Source organism: Mytilus californianus, unplaced genomic scaffold, assembly GCF_021869535.1.
Source record: "Mytilus californianus isolate M0D057914Y unplaced genomic scaffold, xbMytCali1.0.p SCAF_2, whole genome shotgun sequence".
In the NCBI taxonomy this organism is placed as follows: Eukaryota; Metazoa; Mollusca; class Bivalvia; order Mytilida; family Mytilidae; genus Mytilus; species Mytilus californianus.
This window is the reverse complement of record NW_026262668.1, coordinates 112,283,055-112,298,423: the sequence shown is the minus strand read 5'-3', so window position 1 is coordinate 112,298,423 and position 15,369 is coordinate 112,283,055. Positions and strand designations below refer to the sequence as shown.

At 32.3% G+C, this 15,369-nt stretch overlaps 1 protein-coding gene across 2 annotated transcripts in view; it reads left to right on the top strand.

Annotated features, from left to right (window-relative positions):
* Positions 1–14,161, top strand: part of LOC127728573 (zinc finger protein 1-like) — a 44,992-nt gene extending 30,831 nt beyond the window's left edge. For both annotated transcript variants that reach the window (XM_052236047.1, XM_052236048.1), the window contains exons 3-6: positions 2,149–2,397; positions 3,958–6,326; positions 7,891–8,080; positions 8,817–14,161. In XM_052236047.1, coding sequence (XP_052092007.1) covers positions 2,149–2,397; positions 3,958–6,326; positions 7,891–8,080; positions 8,817–9,028 — 3,020 coding nt within the window. In that variant the 3' untranslated portion in view covers positions 9,029–14,161. The remainder of the gene's footprint in view (positions 1–2,148; positions 2,398–3,957; positions 6,327–7,890; positions 8,081–8,816) is intronic.
* The last annotated feature ends 1,208 nt before the right edge of the window (positions 14,162–15,369 follow it).

Genomic DNA, 15,369 nt, shown 5'->3' with positions numbered 1-15,369 from the left:
ATAAAAATAAAATAAATATGCACTGATAAATACTCTATTATTGACAAAATTATATTGCTCTTTGGCATGGTGATGAGAAAGAATATTATAAGGTCATTTTAACTTATTTTTGGGAGGCTGAAAATGATGTTGATTCACATTACATCCAGTATGTGCCAGTTTCGATAATACACATATATTTGTTGTCTCAGAGATCCCATATAACCTCCTTGGTTGTCTTAAAGATTTTGGGTCCTCAATGCTCTTCAACTTCGTACTTTATTTGGGCTTTTTAACTTTTTTGAATTGAGCACTTCAGAGTCTTTTGTAGACAAAACACACTTGTCTGGCATACAAAACTTTAATCCTGGTATCAACAAAATTATTTATTTTGTAAAAATTATTTCCGTACTCCATGTATACCTTACAACAAAATTATTTTTATTTACATTGTTTCATAGATGAAAATTTTTCGTTCAATGTATGTTCACTTGTTTTTGTTAATATGTCTTTTGATTGAGTTAATCCATTTCAATTGATATTTTATAGTGTGTCTTTCTATGTTGTGATATTACACTAACGTTGGTATTGTTTCAGGTAGGGTAAATGTTGGCGCCTATTAAAATGTTTAAACCCGCTGCATTTGTTTGCATCTGTCCTAAGTCAGGAACCTGATGTCCGGTGGTTGTTGTTTGTTGATGTGGTTCATAAGTGTTTCTCGTTTTTATATAGGTTAGACCGTTGGTTTTCCTGTTTGAATGGTTTTACACTAGTCATTTTTGGGGCCCTTTATAGCTTGCTGTTCGGTGTGAGCCAAGGCTCCGTGTTGAAGGCCATACTTTGACCTATAATGGTTTACTTTTACAAATTGTGACTTAGATGGAGAGTTGTCTCATTGGCACTCATACCATATCTTCTTATATCTATCTGTGATGAGTTTATATACTTAGTATAAAACATGAAAAATATTGTATGCTATTACATGTACTAAGGGGGCATTTAAGGTAAAATAGCAGATTTTATAGTAGTAACTAAAATAAAACTGATAGCAATATCAGCTTGTCAAATATACTTAGAGTTAAAGACATTAATGATTATTTTGATCACACTTTGATGCTGTATTTTCATAGTATTACCTGAAGTACCCACATTTACAACCTATATTAATCACTTTGTACTATTATATGTATTGTAATGAACTGTTTCTGGTTTTATTTCAAATTCTTTCAATTTAAAGAAAGAAAACAAAAATATTATACAAAGCGAATATAAAAAAATGTATAGCAGTAATGTTGAATATTTGGCTTTCTATTTCAGTTGTTTTTACTTAATTTATTTATGATCAGGTGTTTGAAAAAAATATAATTTACTAAAGTATTTCCTTAGTGTTGTTTAATACACAAATACACAATATGATATCTCTTTTTCAATTAAACATGAAATATCTCTGTCCCCAATGCTTAAGTCTATGATAGCATACAGTTTTTTTACCAGTTGTAATTTTAAGTTGTATTAAGTGTAAGCATAACTGTGTACCCTTTAACCATGCTTGGTGGCTTTTCATATCATAGTGTTTGGACGGAAAGGAAAATAATTTTAAAGTACCATCATATAACATGTAGCAGTAAATGGGGTACAAATTTTAGCTATGTAAAGTTATTCATTGAAATTTGATAAGACCAAAACTGCCAATATTATGTACAGAGCCATATCTGTGTATTTATAAATATATTTGAAAAATTGAACATTAAGAAATGAACAAATTATACTTTTACTTTTAACTTTCCAAACATTGAAATTTTACACCCTCCAATAACAAACTGCTCTTCAGCTCAATATGTGATAGTTTAACTTCTTATCTCTGCATGTATATCACATTCAACATACCTAAACTCATATCTATGTGTAGTTCCAACAGTTTATACTTTTCTTAGAATTAAAGGAAAAGAAAGATTATTGTGTATTAGTTCATGACATACAACTTTAACCAGCACTTGACAAAACTAAAAACAAAGGAGCATTGCTTTTATTGCTGATCTTCATTCGTTTGTATAGTTTATGAACAATAAAATATGTTTAAACTAAGAGTTATAGCAGACGTCTTAGTTTGATGCTGACCATCTCACTCCTTGTTAGTCCAAGTTCTTTACAGAATGTTGTTTATTTCAGTAACTACAGAAGTTGTTTCGACACCAGAAGTAAAATCCCCTTCTAAAGAAGACATCACTCCACCAGTATCCACAAAAAGTGACATTCCAACCATAATGGCTGACAAGAAATGTACAGATGATGAGAAGTTACGAGAATACCTTAGTCAGACAAATACCGTAGTGATCTACCCAGAACCAGTCAGTGAAGGGGAAGATGGTGACAATGATGATGATGATGAAGACAAAGCCAACACATCACAAGAACTTGGTAAGTAAATTTAAACTTCAACAGAAGATCAAAGAGATTTGGGGTATACATCAGTGAGACAGTAACCCAACTTGACAATAAATCTAGATAGAAACATTGAAGTCAACATACATGACATATATGGTTTTTAGTGATATACAAATGATCCTATCTAATGCCAATTTCTGTATTGGCCAAAGTTTGCACAATTTGTGAATAATTTAAACTAGAGACTACTAATGGTTCCCCATGACCACAAATTCTTTTAAGAAACCACAGACAATCACTGTCAATGCTCTTGACTTGTGGAAAGGCTCATTAATAAGAGGTGTCTGAAATGGTTTTGGAAAAGTCCGGTAAATTGCTGAAGTGATTTTTATATTATTTGTTCCAGTTATTACCATGAGTTATCTATGATTAATTCATTTTCAACCATTTGTTTAAATAATTCTCCTGACTGTTGAGTACTCAGTTGTCCCATTGATCAGTTGGATGATAAAGGTGGATAGAAGATAGTACAATAGAAAACAGACCACTTTACCTTATGATATCAGTATTACAGACTGTGAAACAATCAAATATTTATCCCTATAGATACAGGAACAGATAAATTAGAAACAAACTTCTGCGACTCTTTTCACAAAAATTCTTACGATTACAATTGATCGTAAGTTGTACTGAAATGTGTATGACTTACGAGTATTTTTACTCTTAAGATTTTTTGTGAAAAGAGCCGGTGACTCTTACATTTCATTGATATCAAACAAACCACTCAAATAACCAAAAGTCATCATTCAATTTGGTTGGTAAACTTATGGAATCTTTCTGAATAAAAACAGAGTTGATAAGGGGTTGAAAGCAGCCAAAGAAGGTCCTAATACTAATTAAATTGATTTGATTTGATTTTTGGTGTTTTAACGCCACTTTTAAGCACCGCTTTTGGGCTATTTCGTGGCAGTCAGTTTTTATTGGTGGAGGAAGCCGGAGTGCCCGGAGAAAACCACGACCATTCGATAGGAAAACTGACAATCCTAGTCAATTAAGATTGCAGTCGAGTGCACCCACACGAGCGGGATTCGAACTCACAACCTCAGTGTTGACTGGCTAGTGATTACAGTAGTAACTACTTAGACCACTCTGCCACCGAGGCCCCAAATACTAATTAAAAGAAAGAATGGAAGAAGTATACGTCAATGATATCTTGTATAAATTGTTATAGACTTTATTATAAAAAGAGGCATAGGATACCAAAGGAACAATAAAAACTCATAAGGCAAAGAGAAAAATGACAATACCATGGCCAAAAAGACTAAACACTACATAGATAAAGAAGCATTGAGCAACCGGAATCTACCAAAAAAAAAAAAAAAAAGTATGATTTTAAAACACAGCATTAAGATTATTTCAACGTAACAAACTGATATAAGTAATGGTCATTATAGATATATTTAGCAAAGAGATGGTTGGTTAGTTATTAGGGTTCTTTGGAGCCTCTTAATTTCATATCTGTTGTGTATTGGACTTGTTTAAATAATAATTGGGTTTTTCATTATTCATGTGTTTTATTTTATTTTTCTTCAGAAAACTGCTTCAGCATAGATGAAGATATTGTCCTGAATTGTGCCCATTGTGATTTGACATTCAGCAGATTCAACATTCTAAGAGACCACATGAGGGAGGTTCATCCAGATCTACCCATTAAGTACCTCTGTCCAAAGTGTGATGAAGCATTCCTACTAAAGTCTCATCTTGATAAACACCTAGCCATGCATTCCCCAACATCACAATCCTGTAACATCTGCAACAAGACTTTTGCCAATGTATATCGTCTTCAACGTCACATGATTAGCCATGACCAGAGTACCGATCTGCGTAAGTTTAAGTGTCCAGAGTGTGGGAAAGCCTTCAAGTTTAAACATCACCTAAAGGAGCATATCCGTATTCACAGTGGGGAAAAGCCATTCCAGTGTCCAAATTGTTCCAAGAGGTTCAGCCATTCCGGGTCCTACAGCAGCCACATGACGTCCAAAAAGTGTTGGGTAATGAATCAGAACAGAGCTTGTCCACCAACTGTTGAGTCAACCAGTTCTACCATTAGACCAGGGATCAGCACCACTATGCACTCTTATCCACATCCAATGATGCATTTTGAGCAAATGAAGCCAGGTATTCCTGCCTACTACTCGCCAGCTGGAGCCAGATTTCTGCCAATGTACCACCATGCCATCAGACCTGTCATGACATCACTGCTTCCTCATACATTATCCATTCAACATTCCACACCACATCCATCCAGTATGGTAATGGCCACCAAGCAGATCTCTCCAGATGTCAATTCCAACACTAAAGTTGTCACTATAGATGCTAATGTCACTAAAGAAGAACCAGTCTTTGATAAGAAGGAAACCAGTTCAATACTAACATCAGGACCACAAACAACTGTAGAAACTTACAAGTGTAAATTTTGCTGTGAGATATTTGCCAGTGCAGTTGACTGTCACCAACATGAGAGGTACATCTGTAAGAAAGATGAGCATAACACCAGTAGTAATGCCAGTAGTGATGAAAGTAAGACCAACCAGTCAACATCATCAGAAGTTATTACCAGTGATGAAAAGTCATCAGAGACATTGTCCTGCAGATTTTGTGATGAAGTCTTCAACAGTCCAGTAAGCCTCCATCAACATGAACGCTACATTTGTAAACTCAACAAAGACCTTCATCGAATGAGTGATGGTAGTCCACGTAACTCTCCAAGTAGCAGTATGTCTGACCATAGTCACATTCTCTCCATAGCAAGCGCCAGTCCAGAGACTGAATCAGAAGATCAAGATGACAAAGATGACAATGCCTTGAATGACAGCAAGAAGTTTCGTATGAGGTCCCTGATCAGTGACGAGCAGTTACATGTCTTGAAGTCCTTCTACAGCATCAACCCACGTCCTCGCAAGTATGAACTGATTCGCATTGGTAATGAAATTGGTTTCCCCAAGAGAGTGGTTCAAGTTTGGTTCCAGAACATGAGAGCTAGAGATCGCAGACGTGGGAAAGAGGTTCCATACTTTCCATCCATGGCCAGGTTTAAGCGTGACAGTCCTTCTCACTCCATCAGTGATTCTAGATCATCTACTCCCGCAATCCTTCCTGTAGCAGCTCATGGAGGCAGCAAGAAGATCAGCAATACAGCTACTACAATTGAACAACCATTAGACCTGAGTACCAGGCCAGCACCAGCTCACAGTAACAGAAGTAGTCCAGCATCTTGTATTACTCCACCTACCAGTAGTCATGAAGTCCTTAATCTTAGTGTCAAACCAGAAGTCCAGCCTAGCATTTCATCAAAACCTGATATGGAATATGCCAAGAAACTCTTAAGTGACAGTCTGAAAGACAGTATGTTCATGAAGACACCAACACACAAGTATCCAATGGATGGGAAGCTACAAAGCAGTGCAATCTACAAGTACATGCAACAAGAAGGTCTGTTTCCTGGTTACTTCGTGGGAAACCCAACCATCACAACAACACCAAGTATGATCCAGCAAGCTCCAGTACACACCAGGATTATCCCAACCTGTGAGCCAGCCATCATCACTTCCAGTCATCCAATGTACCACCACCATCACTACAGCCGACCAGACACCAACAACATTACCATCTCACTTCAGCAGAAGGTCCACCTTGCCATCAACAAAATCCACCAGGCCCGTAACACTCCAAAGCATGACGATGATGATAGCCAAAGTGACAGCAGCTCTAGTAGTGATAGTTACCACGACAGATCTCAGTATAATGGTGTCCACTTTGATGCTGCCATGGAACATGCCACCCACAACCTAGCCACCCTTGCTGAAGTTAGCCTAGCAGACCGAGCCAACCTTACTGTCGACAGCGAGATCAAGCTGAAGCGTATGAGGAAGAAGTCATGGAGACAGGTAGAGAGAGACTATGTCTGTATCCCGTATTTTTAACCTTTTTACCTGTAGTTAGAAAATGCATGGCAAACATTACCTTCACATTACCTACGGCTGTGTGTCTCAAATATTTAAGTGCATGCTATCAGAATCTGACCACATTGTGTTAACATCATTTCATCATCAATAAGTTCATCTTGTCAATTTCATATTTTACTAATTGTGTATCATTGCATAGAAAGTTTGGCATGAGTGATTTGGAATCAGTGTTAATTGTTAGTACTTGTTTTATACTAACATTATTCAGGAAATTTATGAAAAACTTAAGAAGGAGTTCAAAAATTATTTAGATGTACTCCATTTTGAAAGGGCAGTATTTATTTTCTAATGAATGATAGATTATGTAATGTAAATAATGGTAGAAAAATTTTTGGGTGAAATTTGAACATTTTGAAACTTTTTTAGATTTGAAATCAATAGTTACTTTATAAAATGAGAGAATAAAGAAAGAAGGAAGAACATTGTTTTATTTAGATATTTTTTCTAAGTTTGATGAAGTTGATGTGATACATATGTTAGATTTTGACAGTATGGCAAAAAATAGATGTATGCCATTGGTATTTGTTGGATAATATTGCCATGCGTTTTACAAAAAAAGAAAATGGGAACTTCTTTCAAATATTTGTATGTTTTTACAAGAAAGTGGATAATCAAAAATTCTTTTCTGATGTTTTGAAAGATTGCTGTTAGAAAATATCTATCATAACAGAAAAACTAGAATTAAAAAAATAGCTTTGTTGGAAAAATAGAATTTATCATAATATTTTCCCATTTTCCCATTTTAGTGCATTTCAATTAATCATATGTATATATTCTGATATAAAAACTTAATTTGGTGAAAAATTAAGATTATAAATTCAGAAAGAATGTGTGGGATCTGTTTAATATCTTAAATGGTATATATACATTTTAAATATTGAAAGAAATGCACTATTTTTTAAATTTAAGTATTGAAGATTTTTAATGCTCATGAAATATTGATTGACATATAATGCATGGAATTCTGTTACTTTGTTAATTTTTAAGAGTGTTAAATTTTTATTGCTGACCATGTTTAAAAGCATTTATATTTTGTTCTCGTTATCAAACAAGCATTTGAAAGAAAGACTATAAAAAGAAGAGTTATTTTATAACAAATGAAGTGAATTGCTTTCCTTAAATGAAAATCACAATCTAAAAGAAAGTGATAACATATTGCGTGGATAAAAAACTGTCAGAGATCAACTTTGAGGAACATTCCTAATCCTAGGTTTTACACACATGATATATGAATGAACGGATGAATGAAGTGCATCCTGAATATATATATACAATACAATATACATTTTGTTTTATTATTATGATTCAGCCACCAAAATAGGCTCATAGTGCACTACCTTGTTTTAGCTTTACATTTATGATATGAATGATGACATTTTAAATAGTATCAGTGAATTTATCTCAAATCGTAAGGTATACATTTGTACAGTTTTTTCTATATCAGCATTAAGTTCTAATTTGAATTTACATAGTTAATTGACCATTCTCTTTGGTTTTACAGTTGGAATCTGAAGAGATTCAGTTAGACCTTGATGATGCCATGTTAGATGAAGACCATCCATACCGTAAGAAACGTCGTTCCTGGAAGAACCACCGTATGGAAGCTGATGATGGGTTGTATGGCTGTGACCAATGTAAGAAGATGTTTAGCAAGCAGAGTTCATTGGCCCGTCATAAATATGAGCATTCAGGTAAGACATATATTAGAAATGATGGTTCTACTAACTAGATGTATATAAAAATAAGAGGATATGGTATGATTGCCAATGAGACAACTATCAATCAGAGTTAAAATGAAATGGTAGTAAGCAATTAGAGGCCAGTATTGGGTCTTCAACAATGAGAAAAACCCATACCGTATAGTCAGCTATAAAGGCCCTGACATGAAAAATGTGAATCAATTGATCCACACCACATATAAAGAATTAGGAACATATAAGCTCATGTTTAGGATTTACAAGTAATCAAAAGATGGTCATTTAAAAAATATAAGTATTGGAGAAGGAAGACTTTTTAAAAATGGATTTTATTTACATTTTGATACACAGTCAAGAATAAGATGGCAAGGACATTTTGGGATACTGCCAATGAGACAGCCTCTCACAACAGATGATTTGAGTGAACATCTAACAATCACACTGTGTAGTCCCTAACACTAAAAAATGCACAAAATAAAGGAGACAAATGAACAGATGACTTGGTTTGAAGCTATGAATTAAAACGGAAGATGAAGCCAGATCTACTGATTTGATTGTACTATTTAACTTTGGTTCGGAATATTAATTTTCATTGTAAAGAATCAGTATTTAAATTCTTTGTCTGGTTGAAAAAAAAGGATGTGATGTAAACATCAGTAAGACAACAACAAAATAAACCCACAATAGACAAAAGTGATTGTTTGACTCACCATTGTTGTTTTATTTGTAGGTGCCAGACCATTCAACTGTGAGATCTGCCATAAAGCATTCAAACACAAGCACCACCTTACTGAGCACCGGCGTCTACATAGCGGTGAGAAACCTTTCCAGTGTAAGAAATGTGGCAAGCGCTTCAGTCATTCTGGTTCATACAGTCAACACATGAACCATCGATACAAGTACTGTAAACCAACACGGGAGGAATTTAATTGTAGCATTTAGTTGTCATAGTGAGAATAGTCCAATATTGACAAGTGCAATAATTTTTAATATGAACAATATTTTGTGCATTAGCTAATCTATTCATAAGTTAGTGGGTTAATATCCAAAACTTAAGAAAGGAATAGACATTCATGTCTGCCATGAATTCAGAATATTTCTGTTGTTATTATACTATTAGTGCTTATTGTTAAGAATAGATGTTTAATGATTTAAAATGGCAGACATATTTATAGTCCAGTTTTACAATATAATACTGGAAGGTGTTCATGTCACTGAAGGACACGCGTCTTCTCAGGAAGACATTAAGTTGTTGACATAATTTCACTTGTTAATGAACTCAATGATAATTGTTAATGATTCCATTCCAAGCTCCTTCACCATGTCTCAACAGTTTTTAATCAAAGGGAGATAATATTGTTATTTTTAAAATTTGAAAAGTGTGTATATTTTTGCTGAAGTAAGTTGTAAATATTCGTTTTTCTTCCAAGAAACCATGACATCATTTCATGTTAAAACTATGGGACCATTTTCATAAACACATTAAGGAAGAAATGTACATTTTTGCATGAATTTGTTGGCACAGCAACTTTGTTGCACACCCAATCAGTATACCTGAGAATTAATACTCAATAAATTGTTAGAATGGCAAATTTAATATGCTTTTGATGTATGTTACATTACAAATATTTACTTGAAGGTAGATTTGCATGTTTTTGAGAATTGTATTATCTGTAGTAAAGTGTGAAGTTTATTTAGTGCTTACAATCCTAATGCTATGTTATTTATTAGTTACTTAACCAAAGAAATATTGTAGTATAACCAATAACTAAATTATTTCTATTTATAATGCATGCATAATATTAAACTGTATTTATTTGTGCCAAACATAAAAAGAATGAAGTTAAGAATCAAATTGTCTGCCCAACCTCTCTACAAATAATAAGAATATGAAGTTAAGAATCAAATTGTCTGCCCAACCTCTCTACAAATAATAAGAATATGAAGTTAAGAATCAAATTGTCTGCCCAACCTCTCTACAAATAATGAGAATAAACAGTATTAAAGTCTTATGGTGCCAAATAAGTTTTTATGTTCATTAAAGTATCATATTTGTATTAAAAATCTTTAGATTTACTTCATAATAGGTTTGTAAAAACCTTCTTATTAGGACAAGACTACAAGTTCTGTGCCAAATACAGTTGACCACAATAAAACCATTTTGTTTACTTTTTTAATCCAATTTCTTGTTAACTAAATACTCAGTTATAACAAACATTTTTTCAGTATTCAATTGTTAAATATATTGTGCCAAATATAGTAAATTCTCAAATTATAGATTAGAAGCTTTACTTGAAAAATCTCATACCAGATGTATATCTATGTATCATGGATTTTTTTATACATAACACTGCCAATGAATTGTAAATTTTTGTTATGGATGTAGGTTTTGTTGAACAAGGAAATACTGTTAACTGTTGTATAAATCAAATTAACTTTTTTACAGCTGAAAAAGTCCCAGAGTGAGAAAATGCAGAAATACATCTTTTCTATTCAGCATTTCAATATTCAAGAAAAAGTTTCATTGAAAAAATTGCAAATTTATTATGTAAAAATCAGTTATATAAAGTTATACAGTCATATTTTTGACAGCCTATGTCAAATAATGTTTTAAATATGAAAGGATGTATTTCTGACCTGTTAATGACTGGTGAGAGTTTACAAATCAGTTGTGATGGGACTTTTTTACTGTTTGATGATTCCTCTTGTGCCAAAATCTTGTCAGGGCAAATCCCAGATAAGCTATGGTGAATTCTGGTGTGCCAAAACCTGTCCTGTCCTGTCCTGTCTTTGTCTTTGTTGTTTGTTTCAGGTTTATTTCCGTTATTAGATTGTGAGTTGACTAAGTTGTTAATGGAAGTTTAAGTTGACCTGATAACCTATGATGTGAAAGTTGTATGGTGTGTATATGCAGTAAATAAGTTTTAGCTTTGGTTTGATAGACTTGGTTTGATTTGTTATTAAGCTTTGGTTTCATAGACTTGGTTTGATTTGTTATTAAGCTTTGGTTTGATAGACTTAATTTAATTTGTTAATAATTTAGTTCTTGTCTTGGTGCTTGTTCATCTAGTCAAAACTGGCAGAGCAAAGGTCAAAATGTGCAATCTGTGTTGTAAATTATTGTTTATATATATATATATACATATATTTGTGTGTTCCTTAATGTATAATTGTGTGTGTATGTGTGTGTGTTATGGGATAAATTCAGTGTATTAATGGTGAATGTGTGAAATGTATGACCTTATGTGAAAAAGGATGAGTGCTTTAAGTTTTCCATGGCTACTTTTTGGTTACCATGGTAACTTGACATCTAACCTAGATCAGTATTATAATTCATTGTCTTCCTGTTTTGTTATTGTTGTTAGTTGTCCCTGTCTGCCAAACTTTTTTAAGCCATCACAGAATTCCAAGTTTGTTATGTTTGACATTCACAATGTGTTCCAATCTTACTGAACCAAACAGTCTCTGAACTGTTTTAAAATGTGCCAAGGTTCCATGTATTATTCAGCATTTGTGCCAACAATTGGTTATTAAACAGTATTATTTTTTTTTTTTTTTTTTTAAATCATCCTTCGATCTTGTCTTATATATATTTAAATACTCATTCCATGTTCGTATGATGATTTGGCTAAATCAAACTTTAATTTTTAATTTAAATCTTAGGAAAGATGTCATAAGATTACACAAGTTTTTAGGCATGAATTGCATTTCCTGGTGCCAATTTTATTGATGCAGTATTATTTCCATGATTTTCTGTTTATATTGTCTGTCTAGTGCCAATTTCAAAATATATTTGTGTAAATATCCACCAAGTATTAGATATTTTGATGACCAGTATTCTTCCAATGATATGTTCTTTATTTTGTGCCAAGTTTCTGCTACTTTTCAGTATTTGCCGCCATCTCAGTATTGCCACAATGATATTATTATAAATGTGTGTGTGTTGTTCTATTTGTTGTACATTTTGTAACTTCTTGTCACATATTAGAAGCATTTATAGTAGCTTTCGGACATTTCCTTGTTCAACTAAGCCTATCTCATATTGTAATATGTTTAAATTGTAAACAGTACAGTTATCTTGTGAGGGAGTTGAAAGGGCAATAACCCTTTGCAGGGAGGATGACAAATCTCTGTTGTAGGAAAGGGAGCTAACTCTCTGCAAGGAGGATGAACAATCTCTAGTCAATTGTAAATAAAAGTCTCCTTAATGTAGCCATTTGTTTGTGTCTGCTTTAAATGTTTATACATACTCAAATATTATACATAAATCAGTCTAATTTCACCAAATCTTGTTATTCACAAATTTTATTCCAGAATCGCATAATTAGCTCATCATTTTGTTATTATTACTGTTATTTAAGTTGTAACCTTCATCTGTTTTCATATTAAATAAAATCATTTTTTTTTTATTTATAACCATAGAACAAAGTCTTTGTTTTAGTCCCACCATACATTTTATCTGCTGAAAAGACATTCCAGAATGTCCTTGTTGTATCTATAGCTGTTTTACTAGTCCCAGATTAAATTGTACAAATGTTTTTTTATGTAATAAGCTGTGCTGTATCTTGCCATGTATAGAATTTGACAGCTGTGTAATTTATTTGTTGTTCCTGCAGAAGTTTTTAGTACATTTTTTTATTTACAGAAATGAAAGTTTTGAAATTAGTTTTAAAGTAATGAGGAAAAGTATGTTGTATTATTTTGCATTAATTTCTTATTCTATGGAAATTTCATGCTAACATTATATTTGCAACAGATCTCACAAGTCTTGGGGAAAATGCAATAACATAAGTTTCTTTCTAGTCCCATAAAACAAGTTTTCAATGCTACATTAAGGGAGTTCCTTTTTATTGCTTTTAATTTGTTTTAATTGATTTATCAAATAACTTTTATTTTACTTAATATTTTATGGATTTTTATTGTATAAGGACTCGAGGAGAAATATACCAGATAATTATCGCCATTTGTAACATCTTTTTTATTTTTTTTTTAGCTTAATTCTTCAAAATTTCTCGACAATAATTCTTCAGATTTTAAAAATTGATATAAAAAAGTAATGAGTCTTATGTAGGAATTGACTTCAGGCTAATGTTGGAAATATTAATTTTTAAGGAAAATGCTTTACACTGAATTATATAGTTTGAAGTCAATTCATGTAGGAAAATATAACTTTGATATAGATATGATTTGTGAAATAAATTAAATTATTGTCACTTTTTTGTGACTTAAGTGAAGAAGCATAATACCTGTACAAAAATCATATGTAATATGTGTAGAATTCTTTATGTAGTGTTTCTTGCTCAAATGTCTCTTCGATTGTATAGATATGTTTAAATTGTAACAATCAAAATAGTAATAATTTGTTAAGTTGCTATTATGTAAAACTTGATATAATGGTACTTTTCATAATAATTAGAGTAGAGTTAAAAGTATAGAGTATCACAAGTATTGTGAATTTAAATGGAAAAAGTTTCTCCTGAAATGTAAACTGAATTATTTCACAAATGAATTATTATTCAAAATTTACTTCTTTGAAAAGAATAGTCTTTTTCCCATAAATCTTTTAAAAAATCTTATCCGTATGTCCTGTAGATTTTCCTACAATATTTGATTTATATATTATTCAAACAGTTACTTTACTTTAATACATATTACTTTTTATCGAAAATTTCTTAATTCAAAATAATGAACTGTTTTAAATAGATTTTTTTACTGTTGTTATTTATAGCAGGAAACCACTACTTTTTCACCGGACAGGAATTCAGATTTTAGAATATGGGTTTTCAGAAACGGTCAATGCTGACAGAGATTTGTGTATTTTTCTTCTAATGTATTGTTAAAAAAAATATATTTTAAAATATTCAAACAAAAATAAAATGTATAAGTGTATTATATTCTAACTGGTTTCAGTATTCTTTACAGCTGTATGAAAAATTCTTTTCCTCTAGCAGATAGTTGAAATTTGATTGTTTAAAATCTTTAAACTTTAAGAAGTCCAGTTAATACAATATAGATAATACAAATGTAACTACCTGTTTAATGAAAACATTCTTTTTAATAAAAAAATGATGTAAACTTGTTTGTTACTGTTGTTTTCTATCTAGTCCAGACAAGGAGATGTACTCTGTATTGTAGCCTATCATCATCATGGAGTCAACAAAATTACAAGAATGTTTACCACATATTTTGTTGTGGTTTATGACTGAATGGACATAGGAGTGAGGTGTTCGGAAGCCTCCCCTCTAACAAAACATAAGAGGGTTATCTGTTTCATTTGTGTTTCGTTTGGTCAATTTGTCTGTCACTACGTTGAACTATTCCAGATTTTGAGCGTTTCTCATCACAATGTGTCGGTTGTCCGTCATTGTCATTAACTTTTACAAAAATGTTCTTCTCTGAAATTGCTGTTCCAAATTTAAGCAAACTTGGCCACAATCATCATTAGGGTATCTAGTTTAAAAAAGGTGTCCGATGACCCTGCCTGCCAACCAAGATGGCCAACATAGCTAAAAATAGAACATAGGGGTAAAATGCAAGTTTGGTCTATTATCTTGAAAACCTCTATAGATAGAGAAAATCTGACAGGGCTAAAATGTTTGGAATGATGAGATCTACCTATTGTCTATTTACTTCCAAACTGTTAGACTACTTTTTGTAGGAGTTATTGCCCTTAAATGACGAATTTTACCAACTTTTTTAATTTTTGCCTATTATCTTGAAAATAATAATAGAAAGAGATAGAGAGAAACTTTATATAGCAAAAATGATCAGCAAGATAAGTTCTACAAATAAATCAACATGGTTGACATCGTTTGATGACCCCTTATTGGAGTTATTGTCCTTTAACGTCAATTTTTACTAATTTTTTGCATTTTTCCCTAATTTATGAAAATAGAATAATAGATAGATAGAAACTTAAAAAGGCAAAAATTATCAGCAAGACAAGATCTACAAATAAGTTGAATAGTTGAAATAGTCTGATGACCACTTTTTGGAGTTATAGCCCATTAATGATTGTTCTGACCAATTTTTGCGTCTCTGCCTTATATATGAAAAACTATAATAGATAGATAGAAACTTAAATAAGCAAAAATGATCAGCAAGATAAGATCTACATATAAGTCTTTATGGTTTAAATCATCTGATGACCCCTTATTGGAGTTCTCTTTAATAAAGATTTTTATCATTTTAAGCCCACATGGTCATCTGGTCGTCCATCTTTTTGCCCTGAAATTTTCAGAGGAATCAGACAACCCGTTGTTGGGTTGCTGCCCCTGAATTGG